The 20709-nt window shown below is 40.2% G+C and overlaps 1 protein-coding gene, 1 long non-coding RNA gene and 1 other non-coding gene across 3 annotated transcripts; 2 read left to right on the plus strand and 1 right to left on the minus strand.

Moving 5' to 3' along the window:
* Positions 1–26: 26 nt before the first annotated feature.
* Positions 27–8385, minus strand: LOC118563003. Its single transcript, XR_004930955.1, has 4 exons — positions 8175–8385; positions 8008–8080; positions 6178–6385; positions 27–1322 (listed from the first exon to the last, which is right to left on the minus strand). It is a non-coding gene; the product is annotated as an uncharacterized LOC118563003 (long non-coding RNA).
* Positions 3676–13176, plus strand: LOC105933790. Its single transcript, XR_004930956.1, has 5 exons — positions 3676–4022; positions 10447–10586; positions 10720–10773; positions 11694–11760; positions 13073–13176. It is a non-coding gene; the product is annotated as an uncharacterized LOC105933790 (transcript).
* A 1027-nt stretch (positions 13177–14203) lies between these two features.
* Positions 14204–19856, plus strand: LOC118556113 (NTPase KAP family P-loop domain-containing protein 1-like). Its single transcript, XM_036136567.1, has 3 exons — positions 14204–14525; positions 14906–16297; positions 16668–19856. The coding sequence occupies exons 1-3, from the start codon at positions 14289–14291 to the stop codon at positions 16905–16907; spliced, it is 1869 nt and encodes a 622-aa protein (XP_035992460.1). The 5' UTR covers positions 14204–14288; the 3' UTR covers positions 16908–19856.
* The last annotated feature ends 853 nt before the right edge of the window (positions 19857–20709 follow it).

A 20709-nucleotide genomic window follows, 5' to 3' on the forward strand; every position in this document is an offset into this window, starting at 1 on the left:
ATATATATATATATGAAATTGCACGACCGGAAGAAAAAACACGGCATGTATTGAGAGAACACGATCCAATAAAATTAACCAAGTATGTTAAATTTTGGCATTTATTTTGAGTGAATTATTGGAAAAAATCCAAAGAAATAAAAGGCATATTGGAAATATAAGTCTTTAAAAAAGCGAACAAAAATAAACAAAACAGGAAAAAAAACCTCCGGTTTTAGATTTTAGTGAGTTGTTTTTAAATACTGTAACGATTATTACAATACCTAATTAAAATCTTATGATACGTTTGGCTTTTGAATTTTTAGTAAATTCTTAATATCCTGTTCAAATTCGCAGATACATTATAAATAAAGGTTTTTAAAAAAAGGTAAAAAAACAAAAAAAAAGGTTCTATTCGCGACAAGCGGCTGTTATCACCGATAGAATGGTTAATAACAGCCTGATAGCAGGCAGAGCAGGGACCAACTGAGGCTATTCAATGGGGCTGATAACCACTGATAATCGCCATTCTATGGGATGATAACATCCGAAGCGGGTGCAGTTTTGCCTCTCTTGGAATTTCAGACTGCACTTTAGCCCTATTTCAACCATTTTCCTTAAATGTGCGTTAAGCCTGAATATTAGGAAATGAAATGAATACAACATAAGACATTAAATGTCTGGTGCTTTCTCGTTATATAAAGAATATTATGTTGTTATAGTCAGAAATTGTCTCGTTCTTACGACATACTGCTCCTAAATTTATTTATCGCGTCTGGCAGTTAAACACTTCCATAGAAATGAAACTGCGCAGCATAACAATCACCGCTAACTCGTTTGGACCCACATTTTCATTTAGGTTGTTGCTACTTTGGACGAATCCACTTTGAAATGACGTCCATGGTCTGTGAAAGATTTCTGCTGCAGACCATGCTGTGACAACCCAGCAAGTCTAAACTCGTGGAAATAAATGAAAAAGAAAATAAATACGTCAAGGTAACTCAGGCCTTTGGATTGTTTTTCCAGGTTAGACTAAGCAGATGTGTCAAAACAAATTTTTCTTTAGGCAGAAAAAAAAAAGAAAACTGAAAAGCTTTGTTGCTGCTGTTTTGTTCTTTGCGGTGATCCCATGTCCCCTGAGCGCCGCCATGGTCTCAAGTTTGAAGAGGTCATCAGTGGTCCTTTTCTCGTCCTCAGGGTCAGGTAAATGTCTCAGCTCCTGTCTACGTCTCCAAGTGTCCAGGCAAGGCTTCAGCTCCTGTCCACATTCCTGAACTCAACGATGGCGTCCAGGTGGACCCGCTTCCTGCCAGGTTTTCCAGGCTCCTCCGTGGGTTCCTAACCTGGCCAGCCAGATTGATAATGTTTAGTATCGCGTTACATTTATGTCTTAATTCCCGCGAGCAAAATAAACATACTCGCATGTTTATTAAACTACTTCCGCGCATGGTTTATCTACCGCCGCGCGAGAAACTGCCGCTTCGAGAGGAGAAAATCGCTCTCCGCGCGCGCCAGCTGCTCTCCGCGCGCGCCAGCTCCTCTTCTCCCACGCGCGCGGAGAAGACAGCTCCTCCCACGCGCGCTCGATTTTCTATCCAGCGGCTACGCTCGAGCGCGGCTGCGCTCTCGGAAGCGTCTCTGACAGCGGACGGATTTTCTCCTCGCGCGAAGAAAAATGTGTTTTGACAGGTTGGGCGGGGCCAAAGCCCTCTTCTGTAAGTCTCCTCCTGATTGGCCAGACACGATCACATGGGAAGTACTGTCTGGAATTTTCTGACTGAAAAGTTACATCTGGAGGCGGAAAAGTGACGGAGGCTTCTTAAGGGCCTTTCAGACAGGACGCGATTTGCGCTGCGCTGGCCGCGGGGTTCAGCGCAGCGCATTTGCGGTTTCTATGGCAACGCGTGCATTCGTCACGGCGCGCCGCGCTCGCCGCGCTCAAAGTTCAACTATGTTGAACTTTGAGCGCGGCGCGCGAAGCGGTGCGCTGCGCTGTGCTTGCGCTTTGCTCGACGCAGCGATAAACCGCCCTGGCGCGGCGCAAGCCATTGAAAAGAATGGGTTTCACAGCGCAGCAGTGCGGTCGTCGCATCCTGTCTGAAAGGCCCTTGAGTTTGGACTACGTCGGGTAAGTGGAATAGACCCCTTGCAACCACGTGACTCCGTTACCCAGAACCCCTTGCGTGGCGGCCATATTGGTTGGCACGCCATTTGACGAAATGACGAGTTCTCCAGGTATTTTTCTTCTTTAGATAACGTATCACAAGATCGTTTTAAGAGTAAGTTGATGGTTGATGGTATCAGATTGCCAGATCCACACAGCAAAAGCCTTAAGGGACGGAGCGAGTCTGTGAAATGCTGGCCAAGGGTTTCATACCGCGACACAGCTGCTTTATAAACACGGCAGGCCAGTACGGACAAGAGAGCACGAAAGCCATGAAACCACTGGACGGCTACAATTATTTTATATCAGGAAAAAGGCTCCAGTAACCCCCGCGACGCCATGAAGGATTAAGCGGGTCAGAAAATGGATGGATGGATGTTCAAACATGTTTGTGTAACAGCACAAAGCAAAGAGGAAGACCCGCCCAGTAGGTTAAAAAAACATCACTCACAACGGATTATTTTGGTGTTTTTGTCTTGTTAAAATGGGTGGGGGTGTCGGCGTAAACACAGAAGTACTAGCGGGCGGAGGGGAGGTGGTGATCGCTACACTGGCCGGAGAGCCGCCGCTGTCTGGAGCGGCAGAAAGCGGGTGCTGCTCCAGACAGCGGCGGCTATAGCAGCAACAGCGGCTTCTCCGGCCCGTGTAGCGATCGGTACAGCAGCCGCTACACAGATCGCTACACGGGCCGTGTAGCGATCTGTGTAGCGGCCAGCGTAACGATCGCTACACGGGCCGTGTAGCGATCTGTGTAGCGGCCAGCGTAACGATCGCTACACGGGCCGGAGAGCCGCCGCTGTCTGCTGCTTCAGACAGCGGCGGAGGGGAGGTAGCTATCGCTACACGGCCGCTTCTCCGGCCCGTGTAGCCGGCCCGTGTACCCGTGTAGCTATCGCTACACGGGCCGGAGAAGCCGCCCGTGTAGCTTCAGACAGCGGCGGCTGTCTGAAGCTACACGGGCGGCTTCTCGATCGCTACACGGGCCGGAGAAGCCGCTGTTGCTGCTACAGACAGCGGCGGAGGGGAGGTAGCTATCGCTACACGGGGCGCTTCTCCGGCCTGTGTATCGATCGCCACCTCCCCTCCGCCGCTATTTAAGTAGAACAATGAATAGAGCAGAATTAAGTTGTATTTACCGGAGATGAAGTGTAGACTGCACATTCTGTCGTGTTATGGTGGCTCCCCCAGTCCATTGGGAGTGTCTGCCTGCGCTCTTTTCATTGAAAATATCCAATTCTTTCTTCTTTCCTCATCCTTCGGTAAACGACAGAAACGTACATCCAACGATTTGGAATGCCTCTCTGTGCAACCGGGAGCACAACAAGTGGTAGGCATTGTTTAGATTCAAAAAATAAACTAACTAAAAGTACGCTCTAAATCACCCGTTTTGTCATGTAGTAGACGGGTTGTGAGGCTAGCCTGCCCACCAAGATGGAGGCGCGCACCCCCGATCACGTGACCGTGACGTCAGATGCAAGGGGTCTATTCACAACCGTTCTTGCCCCCCCCCCCCCCCCCCCCCCCCCCCCCAAAAAAAAAGAAGAAAAAAATAAATAAAAAAAAATTATTCCTCAATAAATCTGCCGTAGAACGACATAAGTCCTATTTGGTATCTTCGAATTGTTCAGGGATACATAGTTAGCAGTTACAATGTTTCTTGCTACTTTAGCTACTGCGGCGCATTTAGTGATCATGTTAACTGATGCTGACTCTGATGTATTTCAATGTTTGTGGTGCTTTTCACGGTTTCAATAATTGTATCTCTTTCTCTTATTGTTTGTGTACGTGTGTGGTTCATTTTGGCATTGCAGTATTGACATTCACCCCTCAACAATAAGCAATGGATAGCGATACGTCAGCAACATTTGAGGATTTGCATGTAAGTGACAGCAAACGTCTTTGTTTTATTAAACTAATGATATTCATCTTTAGAGATGACACTCAAACTTACAGTTCTAAGGTAATATGTTAATTCAATGTACTGTAATGGTCAGAAGTTGTATTTACCCAGTTCCCATTTTAAAAGTAATGGTAAACACACTGTGAAGTCGTATATAAACTTGGAATCTCTGGTTAGACACACCACCATCCACTTATCCCAGTACAGATGGTAGCCTGGCTGACATATCCAGAAAAACTAGTAAAACATTAATTTTATCTCTTTAAAAAATCTAAATGTTTTATTAAGTGGGCATATGCTAAATTATGCTAAAAATAGGAGAAAAAGCTAACTTGGTTAGCTATCCACAACTGTAAACAGACACTGTAAACAGTTTATATATATATATATATATATATATATATATATATATATATATATGTATATATATATATATGTATATATATATATATATGTATATATATATATATATATATATATATATATATATGTATATGTATGTATATATATATACTATATATTAATATAATGTATATATATATATATATATATGTGTATATATGTATATATATATATATATGTATATATGGTATATATATATAGTATATATGTATATATATATATATGTATATATATATATCATATATAGATATATATTATATATCTATTATCTAACATATACATATATATATATATATATATATATATATATTACATATATATATATATATATATATACATATATATATATGTGTGTATGTGTTTCATCCATTCACCCCATGAGGCATAAAGCGAGTAAGATGTGTGTGTGTGTGTGTGTGTGTGTGTGTGTGTGTGTGTGTGTGTGTGTGTATGTATATATATTTTGGCCCAGTGCATCATGGGGGGCGCGTGATAAGCATCCCTGACTGTGGTGTAATAGTGATTCAGAATGTTCTACTCTCTGGTCGGGCATTTAATAAACTGTCTATATTTAGGAAGTTCATGAGTGAGGTTTCTTTTGTTAAAGTCACCTGACATATCGGCATATGCGGCACTTTCGTGGATGCTCCGTGTTCAGAGACACCTACAGAGATTCTCGAGTATCCACGGAGAAAGGAATCTTTATAGCTACAGGAGAGATTCACCTGGTCCTAGCACGGGCACCGCTGGCAGAGCGCCCCGTCTGCCGTTGTAATCAGGCAAAAAAAAAGCAGCCTCAAGAGAGAGCGTGCACGTTCTCGTTGACGTGCGCTCAAAACGCCCCACCTTCCGCTCAACAGACTAAACGTTCCAATGTTTCAGTCTGTGCTGAAGAGCACCCACCAACAGAAGCATAAATCGGCATCCATGCCTATCACCACAGCCCCCTCACGGAGATCAGTGAAAATGTCCTGAGAGAAGACATTGCACACTTTGTAGTTCATTTTCGGAATGTTGTAGGCCTGGATTGACACGCATCGTCTATGTGCATTTCCATAATGAAATGATGTTGGAGGTGAAGGCTGTCTGAATTCAGCATAGCAGTTTTGAAGCAAGCTCCTTCCCACTTTAGAGGTCTTACTCTTGACCCTGGGAAATTTCAATGAACTGGAGTAAGGAGTAGGAGCTATAAGCTATTATTAAGGGTTTTTGGATTGAGCCAAAGACAGGAAACAAAGAACCACGTGAAGTTCAGGAAGCAGTGGAGCTGTGCATATAGCTCAATCTCATTTTTAATACTGTAATGTAAAAGTTCTGTGTAATCAGACAAAGCAAACTAAATGTTAACAAGTGGGACGCATATTGGAATTCCAACTTATTTGGCTTTGCAAACTAGAACGCTGAAACTTGGCTATTACGTCATTCCCAGATTAGCCTTCTAAACTCTGTTTATAAATTTGAAAGCAGCATTACATCTAGTTTAGATTGAGGTCTGTAATAAATAACAGGTGTGTGGCATCCACGTGCAGTACATAATGTCTATCATTTCAGTACAGTAGACATCATTGAAGGGATTTCATCATTTTGTGATATGAAAAATTATTACTGTGGGGAATTATTTTAGAAAGTATTTACCACAAAATAACATTGCCCATCCTTAATACCCATTTCAAAAATTACAATTTCTTAATGCAGTCGTCTGTCACTGTCATAATTTTGCCAAATCACATACCTCCTTATGACCAGCATCTGCTGCAATGTCAACTGTCCTTCGTCCTAGCCCAGCCTGTAGAAGGGTCATCTCCTCTGATGGTTTTGGAGTTCTCTCACAGGCGGTTTTAAGCAGGAAAAATGACACAGCAGTTCTTTTGGGGGCAAACCTTTTCTTAGATAGCAGAGCCCTGGAACTCTGCTTCTCTTTAAATAACCCAGGGAAAGACCTAGAAAAACAAATATAATGGAAAACACAAAACACACACACCCTAAGATTAATTCAAACTGAAGATTTTTTTTATTCTCAGAAGTCAAAGGAGATAAATATTTACAACTTCAACATTTCTGTTGCCTTGATAGAAATGACTAAAAAATAAAAATCTACTACTATTACTACTATGCTGATCATTTCATCAGATGAAGTTTATCAAAATGCAGAAAAAGACATTCCTACAGCACTTGTCAATGTCAAACTTTGATAGAATTAAGTTTTAAAAAAAGTTATCCAACTTGACAAGTTGAAGCATTTCTGAACAACATCCTAACCTGGCCATGTTTCGCTGCATAGCAATTCCAGAAGACGCCTGTGCAGGTGCACATGCTGAATTATGCCTGGGTAGGTTTTGCAGGTCCTGCCTTGTGTCCCTAGCACTTGTTGTGGGGCTCACAGTGGTCTCACCCTGAGCTTAATTTGCAATAAATTCAACAAAGTTGGTGAGGTCAATGTGTAATTATTGAATGCTTATTCTCATTATTCATATCATTATCAAGTTTGTATTAGACTTTATCAAAAAAATGTTTACTTCAACACTAATTACAAGTATGAATTACCCTACTCCTAGAGCTGGACGATAATTCAATAACAATATATATATATCGATCGATCGAACGATCGATAGAAAAAACAGGGTTGATAAAACTTCAATAGAAACAGTTTCCCTTCCTTCCTTCCTTTTAACCTATATTAGTTGATGCTACAGTCTCTACTTCCTCTCGACCAATCGTAATCGTGGACCCAGGCACGCCGTCACAAAGCGCCGCCCTCTCAAACCACAACACAGAGCATGTGAATATGTCGCAGCAAGGAGCGGCGGAGGAAATTGTCCCAAAACGGGGTTTTACTAGTTCACCAGCCTGACAGAAATAAACCAGTGATTTGTAAAACTTGCGAGGAACCGGTAAAAACAAAGTCTGGTAACGCAACCAACTTGTTTCGTTCCGGGACGCAAGTTTTTCTCTAACAGCGCTCCCTAAATTGTGCAACGAGTGCAGAGAATCAGTGCAAAATGAGCTGCAATCTGCGTCCTCATTACACGCCACAACCTCAGACCTCAGCCCTGCGTCAGCCTCAGTGAAACCTGAGAAGTAACTACCGGTAGTGTACTATTCCCACCTAAATAGGCTATTTTATTTATTTATTTGGTATATTTATTTTGGTCATTTTACTGGTCACTTTAGTTTATTCTTTGTCAGTATTTAATAACATAACTCAGATCTCTTAAGTTATTTTTCTTTTAAAAAATTCTGTTATGGTTAAAAAAGTTGGTTATTAAAGATTTAATTGGAATTCTGTGTTTGTGTGCTTTATCAGCTGCACATAAAATATGGTTTTGCACATAAAATATGGTTTAAATATTTTCAATAATTATCGATATTGATCAATATGCATTTTTTTTTTTATCAATAAGCTTTTTTTTCTATATCGTCCAGCCTACTCCTATGCCTGAAATGTCATAAACCAGTGTATATGGACAGCAAATAATCAATAAAACCACATGCATGCTGTCTACAAACAAAAAGATAATAAAAGGGTTAGTGTGCAGGTTAGACGTAAGAAAGCTAAACTTACTGTTTGGTGCTGGACCATTTATTGATGATCTTAACATAGCAACCAAATCAATGGCAGCTTTGCGCAATTCCTCCTGAGAAATATAAAAAAGGTGAGATCAAAGAAAGAAAAAAAAATTCACAAAGCACAGTAAACCACCGAATACAACGAATAAAACGATAGTTTACCTCTTTACTATCTGCCATGTTTTCCAACTAGGATGTTTCCTTTATTTGGTAGACGGTGGAAAAGCACACACACACAAAGATACAATTATTGAAACCGTGAAAAGCACCACAAACATTGAAATACAGCATCAGTTAACACAGGGTTCCTACAGCATAAGGCAAGTTAAATTCAAGACTTTAAGACTTTTTAATGCCACTTGAAATAAAAAGTTAAGACCAACTTCACGATAAACAAGATAAACCTGGTTGCGACAACTTTACCCAAATGTTAATTTTCACATAAACCATTACTTTCTGGCCCAGTAGACATGTTTAAAATTTTGAAAAAAATTCCATATAGGAAGAAAGCTAAAAAACACACAAATTATAGATATATTTTTAACAACTACTGACCTGAATTCACAAACTTTATTTTGTTCCCATCTAAAATAAACTATAAATCAGTTTTAAAAACCACTACATAACCAGTGCCAACTCTTTCTCGCAGCTATGGTCCGGCTGCAACAGTTTTTATTGGTTCCACTATCGGGACGGAACCAATACTGGTTACATTGAGCCGTTTGGTAAATTAAAAAAAATATAATTGTGTCAATTACTTTACTGTTTGGTAAGGATTACAAAAATAAAATCCTATTTATGACCTGGTAACAATTTTAAGACCTAAGAAAGACAGATTTAAGACATTTTAATGCCAATTAAGGCCTTAGTTTTATATTACAGAATTCAATGCCTTTTAAGACTTTTTAAGGATCCGCGGGAACCCTGTAACATGATCACTAAATGCGCCGCAGTAGCTAAAGTAGCAAGAAACATTGTAACCGCTAACTATGTATCCCTGAACAATTCGAAGCTACCAAATAGGACTTATGTCGTTCTACGGCTGTTTATTGAGGAATAATTTTTTTTATTATTATTTTTTATTATTATTATTTTCCTTTTTGGGGGGGGGGGGGGGGCAAGAACGGTTGTGAATTCCACTTACCCGACGTAGTCCAAACAAAGAAGCCTCCGTCACTTTCCCGCCTCCAGATGTAACTTTGTCTTATAGATGATGTAACTTTTCAGTCAGAAAATTCCAGACAGTACTTCCCATGTGATCGTGTCTGGCCAATCAGGAGGAGACTTACAGAAGAGGGCTTTGGCCCCGCCCAACCTGTCAAAACACATTTTTCTTCGCGCGAGGAGAAAATCCGTCCGCTGTCAGAGACGCTTCCGAGAGCGCAGCCGCGCTCGAGCGTAGCCGCTGGATAGAAAATCGAGCGCGCGTGGGAGGAGCTGTCTTCTCCGCGCGCGTGGGAGAAGAGGAGCTGGCGCGCGCGGAGAGCAGCTGGCGCGCGCGGAGAGCAGCTGGCGCGCGCGGAGAGCGATTTTCTCCTCTCGAAGCGGCAGTTTCTCGCGCGGCGGTAGATAAACCATGCGCGGAAGTAGTTTAATAAACATGCGAGTATGTTTATTTTGCTCGCGGGAATTAAGACATAAATGTAACGCGATACGCAGGCTCCAGATTTCTGTCTCCAGGGTTCTGGCCTGAGTCCCAGCCTCCTGAGCCCAGTCCCGGGATTCAGCCTGCTGAGCTCAGCTCCTCCACATCACCTGGTGGACATCCTTCTGGCCAGTTCCTGCTGTGCGACGTGTCTGTAATGATCCTAAGGTGTTTACCTTATTGTTAGTTTTGTTTATTGGAGCATCTTTGTTTTGTTTTTTTCACTTCTTCAGTATTGTTTATTAGTCTGTATATTTTGTCCTTTCCTTATTTGTCATTATTTAGTATTCTGTTCAGCATGGATTTAGTTGGTTTATTCTTGTTTCTGTTTCTTCTGTTTCTGATTCTTTTATTCTTGTTTTGTTCCCCTGCCTGTCTTCAGTTCAATTAGTTGCTGGTTTATTTTTACAGTCTGTTCTTTCATTGTGGTTTTTACACTCTTGTTAGATTGTGTTTTCCTCTTTGTCCGATCAACTCTACCTGCTTCTCTTGCTCTCTCTCTCTCGGCATCCCAGTATTTAAGCAGTCCTACTTCATGTTCGGTCACCGGTCCCTCTTGTTTGCTACTTCTGGTTCTCCATGGCCATTTATGCTCATGCCTGTCACTCATCGCTGTAACTAAACCATGACGGCAGTAAGAAAATGTAGTTCATGAATCATGCAGAGACAAAAGCTCCAACGTAAAAAATCACTCATTTGTTTTGTTTTTCCTCGGACTGAAAATGTTGTACAGTTGTTGTCAGAAGCTGTTTGAAAAACAGCAGTTTTTCTTCCGTGCGATGGTTTCAGGTACTGCACCACCACCCACCATCCTATGCTGACAAAAGGCAGGATAGGATACGGGCTGTCAAAACAAAAAATGAGGAAATGTGCCGCTTCAGTTGTAAGACATGCTGGTATTCTTGTTTATCGAACGACTTCACTTCCTGGTAAGTGCCTATAGACACACTCTGTGGTTATCAGCCATCTTTTTTTTTTCACCTCAGTGCTATAAAGTCTGGCATGACCAGCAAAACACCTTTTGCATTTACCTACTGCTGCTGCTGATGTTCTTTGTGTTAGTGTGTAAAAATCATCAGTATGAGCTGAAGAGGAGATCAACCCCATCATCCAGAGGTAAGCCTGTTGAAATTGAAACATATCTCTACCTTCAGTCACAAATTGAAATGATGAATGTGCAAAATGGATCATCGCAACAGCAAACAGGCAAACTGACTTTCGCTCTGCTTGTCTAAAAACATTTCGACACCTATCCAGGAGTCTTTTTCAGTTCTGGCGAAACCCGTAGTAGGAGCGCTGCTGTTTTTAAGCACATGGAGGCCCATCCTTCAGATGACGTTTCAGTAAATCCACAATTGTCATAACTGAACATCAATAATTTAGTGTGAAATAATGCCAGTTGATTAGTTTAAAAGGTATAAAAGGAATATATCAACATTTTATTGGTTCCCTTGCATCAGAAAGCCGAGCTTATTAAAACGTTTTGGTAATAATGCTTTAGTAATGCAAACAATGCTAATAAAATTGCTGCAAATGTTAACAGAAGCTGTGTTCTACAGCCATAAATGTTGAAAAGCTTTGCAATATTTGTTGGGTGCATATATTAGAGCAACCCCTCGCGACCCCATGAGGCATAAGCGTGTAAGAAAATGGATGGATGGATGAATATATTAAATCACATCTACAGCAGGCACCCAAACATAAAAGGCAATTCTCTGCTCAGAATTAAAGGCACCATAAGCTGTTTTTAAATATTCGACATAATAACCCAATGAAGCAACGGTAAATGCCATATTAACAATTAATATCCTTCATGAACTCAGTCCAGCATGAAACTTTCATGAGCGATCAATAGTTTATCTCTGAAAAGGTATGGTATGATATGTATTGATCCTTCAACTCTTTGATGAGAGGAAGAGATGTGAGAGGAGAGAAGCGAGGGGAAAGCCGGAGCTAAACAGATTACCCAGGGCTGCAGAAATACCTCCTCCAAAATGTCCCGAGCTGAGAGCCTTGCTGTTTCTTATTTTTCACAGATCAAAAGCGTTTTCTGTGACAGCTGCATGTCCCACCCCACAGCCATCATGGAGGAGGTAGCAACAGGTGAGTTGTTCCAAAGCCCATGCGTATGCAGAAGAGCACTTTCCAGGGCTTTTGTGCGCCGACACAAATAAATACTGACCTCCCCTGCACATTACAACGTCTACTAATACTATTATGGCACAAGTTGTAGATGTGGTATATTTTATTTTCTGTGATATATTAAAAGAAAACTGTTGAACAAAAATGGAATAAACATTTCTGAGCCAAATTCCAAAGTAAGCTTAAAAAAATATATATTTTTTTTCTTTTTCTTTTTTACTAATGCAGATTTTTTATTTAAAATTGTCTAGTACAAATACATATGTATCAATATCATAAACAATGCATGTATATTATATGTATATATTGTATTTATTACATTTAGAAGCACTGTACTTCATCTGAAAATGAAAACAGTCTTTTTTAGTGTTTTCTGTCTGTACTTTCAGTTCAAACTTCTTGGGACATTTCAGATTCAAGGAGTTTTGGGACCAAAGCACCAGCATTAAAGTAGAAAAAACTATGTCAAATAAGAATGCTTTAACAGATATAAATTCTTTGTGTTTTTTCAAAACGGAAATGTCCAAATTTGGATTCTAATCATCCTCCTTTCCATTGGTTAGTTGAGCCCGATAGGAACTGAATCAGAAGTAGCTGAGCAGGAGACATAAGACGTGTTAAATATCAACCATGTTCAGCTACTAAGACATCCATTATACTGTTCTACATTAGTCATAATTTTTTTTTTTTTATTTGGGATTTAATAGGATTAAAAAGCACAAAGTAGCACATAATTATATAGAGGAAGAAAACAGATTCATGGTTTTGAGCATCTTTAACTAAGAAAAATCTGAAAAGAAACCATAAATACAGCCAGAGCTGCAAGGAAATGCTTTAGTTTCAAGCACAAAAATAGAAGAAAGATTCAGTCCAACTCTTGCCTTAAATCCATACATGCAGAAAGAGTTAAAAATCATATTCACAGCTGCTTATATAGTTTGAACTTGATCTTCATCTTTGTCTGCAAAGCAGAACGAGCAACATCTTCAGTCTCTTAATGTGCAAAGCTTGCAGAAACCTTCAAAACGATCCAGTGTCCATTAACTCCAGAAGAAGCTGAAACAGGGGGCACTTAGTTCCAAATATAGGGTGCATTCCTCAGGGCTGAGTTTATAATTTGGTCAGGAACAATTTATATGTACAGACCTTAAATAAAAACTCAAAAAATGCATTCAAATTCTGGAAAAAGATGGTATCTTTAGCATGAACACTAAATATTACCTCCATTATAATGACACAGCCATGTTACCTGTTCTTCTAAATCTACTTTCAGATGATATCTATGCGTACGCTCTGTCCAAGACGCTGACAAAGGTTTCCTCACCAGCAACAGTGGGTCTCTACTCTTCTTGTCAGGATCGACTGGATGTGTTTCTCGATAAGATGGAAGGTAAATGGTGTTTCTAAAACAATCTCTTAATCCTGTGAGAAAGTTCATTCTCGGGCTCGGCTCTGTTGGACGCTGATGACTACTCTCTACCTCCGACGATTTTAATGTTTGCAGTGTTTCTGACACTGTCTCCGTATCCGCCGTGTTAGCTGCGAACAAGACAGGGATGTGTGAAAGTGTGATGCGTCGACTGTGCAAACTGCACTTGTTCACTACAATATACTGGTGATGACACAATATAGCGACATATTATGTTAAAATGTATGTAGTCAAAGCAAAAGGCTTTTATAGCTTCTTTAAAGCTGATTGGGTGCATTTAAAAAGGGATTTAAATAGAAATAATTCCCTTTTTTCATCCTTTTCATGGTCGGCTGGTCATTCTGACATTACAGAGGCCCGTTTATAGATGCATGGTGAACAACCTTAAAAAATCAGGCTGCACAAATGATTTCAGCTTGTTCATAAAATATGTGGTGGCAGAAATGTGGAAGACAAGTGACATCAACTACGCTGAGTGGGGAAGGCACAGGAGCGGCGACAGGCCTCCATGGAAAAGAAAAGTAGTGCTGCTATGCCCTGAAGGTCCCGCTGCAACAGGAATTATTCTTTTCTTTTGCTTCCTGCAGGCGGATTGTTTTTCAAGTAGCCTCTATTGGATTTAGTTGTTTGCTCCAAGGTATTTAATTTGTTTCTGGAAGCCTATTCAGTACAATCTATGCATTTTTAAATATTTAAATGAGCTATAAGTCAGATATTTACTGTAAAATCAACCTAAATCATTCTCGTTTGTCACCTGGGATGGAAGTAACATTCCCATGATTGGTTCTCTCCATCAACAATTTCTTAGTTACATTTTTATCCAGTCAAACCTAGAGGAACAACACTTCACCTGTCACTTAAATGCCTTCATAAGCCAATGCTAATGATGGTGATATTTTTCATTTCTGTTTTATGAGTCATGTGGATCCAAACTATCTACCTTTACAATGTAAACAATTGTTGTTTTTCAGTGCACACAAATGAGGAATCCACAAGGATTGAGCAGAAATCCGACAAAAGTTCAAAGCCCCGTGCAGCCAAGCTGTCATTCACAGGCCTAATGTCTCTCATCTGGAAGCTGCTCTTCTATAAACCAGTCTGGACCAAAGAGAACCAGAATCAACACAATATCAGGTTCATTTATGTGAATTTCAGCGCTTGGCATTTTGCAGGCTGTGACCTACTATGGACTAAGATGGCCATAGGGTTGTTTCACGCCATGCAGATGAACTTTGGGAAACTGGCCCTTGCACTCTTCCTTGTCACTCAATTCAACAAAGAGGAAGTAAAGAAACAGGTTTGTTAGTTTTCTTTGTTTTTTTCTGTGCTTTAAGAACACTTATGGTGGCTATTCTTTTCACATTTGTTGGTTTTGTGGGTATATAAAAGTCTAAGTAACAGTTGTTGGCAATCACAGAACAAATGCCTCAATGGGAAATCAGTTGGTGACTTTTTTAGTAATTTCTTATACTCAATGTGTAATACATTAACATACGTACTGCCCATATGGGTTTTATTTGTATTTACCTTTATTTGACCAGGTCTGGTCTTTTCCTCATCAAACATATAACACAAACTGGGCAACAAACTGATACCGGCATTTTTATTTGTTTATTTTTTGGTCTGGACATGTGCCCCTAAATGTTTTTTCTCCCTGGATTTCTTTTCAAACCTAAGGGGGAGAAAGAAAAAAAGAAAAACTGGATTCCGAAGAAGGTTTGCTGCTGTCCCTGGTGGCTTGTCATCCTGTTCATCATTATTGTCCCTATATTCCTAGTAGTGGGCATTTTTGTATGGGGCCTTACTAAAGCTCATGTAAACACAGAGGAGCAAAGGACTGATACGAATAGTGAGGTGGATGCACTGAAGAAATTTTTCATTACATTACTAGGAGTCCCAGCAGTAGGTGCTCTGAGGTTTGTCCTTCCGATTGGCAAGAACCTCATCTTCAGCCAGGCTACGAAGATTAAGAAGGAACTAGAAAACGATCAGAAGAGCAACAAACAGGGATCCAGGAACCAAGTCAGGGAGGGAATTTCGTTTCTGACTCAATTCATCAAGTTTATGGAGGTTTTTGAAAGGAGGAGGATTCGTATTGTATTGAAGATCACTAACCTGGACCGTTGCTCCCCCAGTGAAATTGTTGCAGTCCTGGAGGCCATCGATATTTTAATTTCAGAAAAGAAAAGCCCAGTTCTTTCCATCATAGCTCTAAATCCAAACGTTCTGTTACAAAAAGTCAAAGCGGCGAAAAGCTGCTTCTGTAAAGAGGACAGAGCTCACGTTCTGCTGAACCGCGTCGTCACTCTGGCCTTCACAGTCCCACCAATGAGCGGAAATTTAAAGCAAAACTTATTTCAAGATATTACCAGCAGTTCAGAAATCTCTGAAGAAATCCCTATGGATATGGATCAATTAAAGGTGTCAATTCTAATGGACAACAAAAACACCCTTTATGTGGAGGAAGACAAACTGGAGAAAATGGTCAAGAGGATCCTGAGCAATGCTGAGAAAAAGCTAAACAAGTACATGTTAGATGACGCCATCTCAAGAAAGAGGATGATCAACTCAGTCTGGGTAACCTGGATAATCATGAAGATCTTGAAGAAAGAGTTTCCTGCTCCAGAGCACACTGCAGCATGGGTGGTCCTAGCCAACCAGTGGCCCTGTCGATTCAGCTGGATCATCCAGTGTGTGGAGGATGAAAAGCAGAGAGCAGCTATTGATCAACAGAACATGAGCACTGATGATTCAAAGACCCTATGGAAGGTCTTCAGCGAGTCCAGGGAGGAGCTGTATGTGATGCGGGCACACATCCAAGACCTCCTGGAGCAGGACGGGGATCCTGAAATGTTCGAAGCGTTGCTCAAGGACAAAGAGTTTGAGTTCACCTTAAAGACCCTGGAGATCTTTCAAGTGGCGATGGTGAACCTGGATCACTCGATCAGGAGGGAGCTGGCTCTAATCAGAGGGACATCCAGGCTGAAAGACTCGGGCTGGATGAGGAACGTTGCTCCTCTTCCGGTCACAAGTCTTATCAAAATGACCACAGAGGATATCTGCAAAGAGGTGAGTTCTTGCTTCTAGCTATAATATGTAGAATTCATGTAGAATTAGGCTGTGTTGCAGAATATTTCTTACTTTCCTTTTTCACTTCAATTTCATTGGATATTTTTTGTTTCAGAGCTTTCTTGAACGACTATTTACGTAACTTTGGGATTTAAAACTGCACTGATAGTTTGTCAAAAGGAGATCATGTTTGATGTGTTGCACCACTTTGTTTTTTTTCCCCAGTGGTAGCAGATGTTTACATTATTTTATGCATTTCTGAGTACGATGTTCTCAGTGGTAATAAAATACTTTCTAATAATATTTCTAAGCCTCAAGCTTAATCCCTGACCTGGTTTATCTCCCACATGTTTTATAATGTCTTTTTCAGATGGAAAGGATGAAACTGGAGAAAAAATACATTGATACGGTGAAAGACCATAAGATCAATGGCTCTGCTCTGGTCTTTGGTGATGCAGAGGATCTGAAAGCCCTCCTGGGTATGACGTTTGGCGAATGGGCAACTTTCAAATTGCACTTCTGTCTCACCTCACCGGCCACGGTAAAAGAATATGGTGCCAGTACCTTCCAAGATCCAGCTGTGAAAGTTCCTCCATCATACTCCCCATAATTACACATCTACCTCCAGTCTGCGTTAGCAGCTGCATCTTGTAACATACCACTGCTTCTTAACTAAATATACGAGTGAGCTACATTAAAATAGTACCTGAATAAAATAAGGTCCAAAGTTGTTCCACTGTTTTAAAGAAAAAATCTTTTCTACCTCTTGCCTATTTTTGCATAGCTTGTCGAGATAACTGAGATTGATACATGGATTCATGCAGAGGAAATGCCCCTAAAATCCTCAAGGTCTCACTTGTCTGAAGGCCTAAGAACGAAGCCTGCTTTGGTTGCTGTGTTGTGATTATTTTCTTTTCTTCCTTTGCAGAATTAAATCTGCTATATCGTATAATTGTATGTATTAATGAATCAGGGGATTAAGAATATGATTTGATTTCCATGTAACTGTAATAGTAATGCATATTGAAATGAGTTATAAGCATGGCTGTAAGTGTCACAGATTTTCATGAGTCTGAAGAAAGGAGCAAGTTGTATCTTTAAACAAAGATAAGAAAGAAGACACTGAGAGGGCAGTTTAACAGGTGGACACTGTAATATAAAAGAGATGAATGCAATAAGTTGTACAATTTATGAGCTGAGATGTGCAAAGTGTGAATTAGGGAAAGACGCTGTTGAAGAGACAGATCTAACCCAAACATCAACAATCAAAGTGACATTTAGCCTAAGACACGGGCCGTACAAAGGAATTTGTTATTACTACCAATGCTAGCTTAAAACTTTCATCCTCATCAAAGAAGCTGGCATCTTTTAGAGCAGAAATCTGCGGTATTATAATCTCTTTTTCCTTCTAAATGAAGTCCTTGTCTGAAACAAGTAGGAATGCTGTAGAAATCTGAAGAAACCTGCTGTTATCAATTTTTTCTTCAATATGAAATAATTCTCCATAAAAAGAACAAATCCTGTTTAAAAGGACTGAAGCATTTTCCAAAATAAAACACTTTGTGAAGATATTAACCCAAGAGGATTAAAGAAACTGAACTTTGGCCATAATTTACCCATCTCGTCTCCCAGTAAGGTGAGCGAGGAAGAGAGCAGAGGGAGAAATAGCAGCTCTGCTCTGAAAGCCTTATCTCGCTCAGCGGATGCTAGAACAACCTTCAGCTAAGAGACAGTGACACACTTAAACATCTTGAAAACCCAAAGCCCTATGCCCACCTTTTGTTTACAGATTTTAGCTCTGCCTTTAATACCTGTTATGGAAAAATATGATTACTTGTTATATTAATCAGGCATTTTTATGGAAAACAATAAGAGGTATCTTCTGGTCCCTAAACTGTGTCATGGAAGAAGGTGGGGTTTGCCCCTCTGAGGCAGAACATGCACAGCTACACAGGGTGTTTGTTTTAAGGTATGAAAGCTATTTTATGGTTCTTGAGGTAATCTGGTTTGACCCCCTGATAGGACATCTGGGTGCTAAATCACCCTTACTTCATGAAGACTCTCGAGAGAATAGTCTCCTTGTTTTGGGAGCAGATAGGACCTGGAGCCTCAATGTCTGGGCCCACAACACCCAAACTAACTGGGAGGGGCGGCCATTCTTTTAAAAAGATGTGTTTGAGTAGTGTAAAGCAGACAAAGGGCTTACAATGGCTGGGAGAAGGACGTTGGTAACATACTGAAATTAAGCTTGTAAGTTTTTCTTTGTCTCTTTGGAATTCCAAATGACATAAATATGCATATTTTAAACGTTTGGTTCTAATAATTGTTTCTCCTTTACTACCAAATCTTGAACCGGGGTACAACGGGCCGCGGGGAATGGACAGGAGCGGGGCACTTTTAAATCTTAACATACCCTACAACCTCACCTGCTCATCAAGAAATGACAGCAGATGAATCTTAATCCTTTTCTTATTAAATGGTTTTATTCTTTTTTTAACAAATAGATCACAGCTTGTTAAGAGTTATCACCCCCCGGTCAGAGCCAAGGGCCATCAGCACTCAGGGTTGCATTACCTCTCCGGTCCTTTTTATTATTTACACAAACGATTGCATCAGCAGCTGCCCAGGAACTTATGTTTTTTAAGTTCCCTGGCAATGCTGCTATTCTCTGCTTGCTGCATGAAGATATGGACCCCTCATCATATTTTAATGAGCTACAGTCCTTTGTTCAATGGTGCCATGACCAACACCTTGTCATCAATGCCAGGAAAACAGAAGAGATAATCACTGACCCCAAGTCTAGGTGACAGTTGGCCGCTTTTTATTCATGACCAAAAAATACGCGAGGTCTGTTTTTACAGATATCTGGGTGTACACTTAGATAACTTGTTCAAGAGGGTATATTCATGGCAATATGTTATGTTTCCCTCTACAGCAGAGACTGTATTTCTTACGTCGACTCAGAGTCTTTGGGGTTAACCAGAAGCTCATGTAAAGCATCATCAGGTTTGGAACGTCAACGTAGTATGGCAACCTCTCTGTGCAACTAAAATCTAAACGTATGGTACAAACTGCAATGAAGGTGACAAGAACGACTGATAACATTTCTCGGCAATCCATCTATGAACAGTCTGTCCTCAGACTTGCTTGCTACTGTCTGATCCCACTCACGTCCTCAACTCACAATACAAGCTGTTACCATCTGGCAAACGGTTTAGACTCCCTGCTTGCAGACTTAAATTTAAAAACTCATTTGTCCCTTCATCAATCAGATTGTTAAATAAAGCTAACGTATAGTATCTTGTCATGCTTCTGATGCTCTGGTCTTATCTGCTGCTTCACTTGCTGGATTGTATTTGTGAATGTGTGAATGTTCTTTTATGGATCAGCTTTTATTGAACATTATCTGTTTACTTGTTTAGATGAATTGTATTGTTTGTGGTGTATTTAATTGCTGAAGCAGCTTTGTTTAGCGTATGATTTCCCGTGGCCACAATAAAGTATCTATCTTAAAATTCTAAAGAATTTGTGGCCATTCAGTTATTAGTAAAAAAAAAAAAAAAAAAAAAATTAATCATTGGGTTGTTTGATGGTGGTAAATTTGTCTTGGTGGTTTGGTTTGTTTATTTTAAGAGGTTTTTAAAGGTTAACCTAGCCCAATTTAAACAACACGCTTGTGAAATATTATTTTCCTGGTTATTAAAATCTTTGCAGCTCAGATACCAAGTGCACATTATTAAATAGAGGAATAGCAGCCGTTAACAGGTTGTGGGTTGCGATACCTAGTCGCGGCAAGGCTACTCAGTGACTAATTTGCAATCGGATTCAGGGTGGAACACTCACTTCGACTAACTGTGAGCAGCTAGACGAATATTCCTCCACACCAGTTTAAATAGATTACCTCAGAAGTAATACCCGACAGACTTAGGAATCTCTGACACATTGAATGGAGAGCTTTCTCCCACTCTGCTCCCAAACTCTGGAATTCTCTCTGACACGTTGTCCTACTTTAAGTCCAAACTCAAACACGTCTGTTAAAGAACGCCTACTCACTTTTTCTGTTCTTTGAAACTTTTCAATGTGTGTCGTTTTTAATGATTCATTTATTAATATACTGTTGGATTTGTACATTGTAAGTGCTTTAAAAGGCACTTTAAAATAAAATGTATTATTAAGGCAGCTCAACACAGTACATCTGATGCTGTTGTAATTGTAATTCTTTATTTCATGCTAATAAAATGCAAACTCACAAATTAAATGTAAACAGTGTTCAACAGTAAAATGATTATTCAAACAAACCTTTTTGTGTGGCCCTCATTTCAAAACACATTCAAGTTTACAAACAGCCAACGCAATGTGAGGATTTGTTAGTGATATTTCACATCAAAGCTGTTGAATCATCGACTAGAAAA

Source organism: Fundulus heteroclitus, chromosome 4 (assembly GCF_011125445.2).
Source record: "Fundulus heteroclitus isolate FHET01 chromosome 4, MU-UCD_Fhet_4.1, whole genome shotgun sequence".
In the NCBI taxonomy this organism is placed as follows: domain Eukaryota; kingdom Metazoa; phylum Chordata; class Actinopteri; order Cyprinodontiformes; family Fundulidae; genus Fundulus; species Fundulus heteroclitus.

Bases quoted from the DNA above. Each gene is read 5' to 3' on its own strand.
- LOC118556113 (XM_036136567.1), top strand. From the start codon at position 14,289: ATGTCTCTCATCTGGAAGCTGCTCTTCTATAAACCAGTCTGGACCAAA. The intron at 14,526-14,905 runs GTTTGTTAGTTT...TTCAAACCTAAG, and splicing joins AAGAGGAAGTAAAGAAACAG to GGGGAGAAAGAAAAAAAGAA. The intron at 16,298-16,667 runs GTGAGTTCTTGC...TGTCTTTTTCAG, and splicing joins CAGAGGATATCTGCAAAGAG to ATGGAAAGGATGAAACTGGA.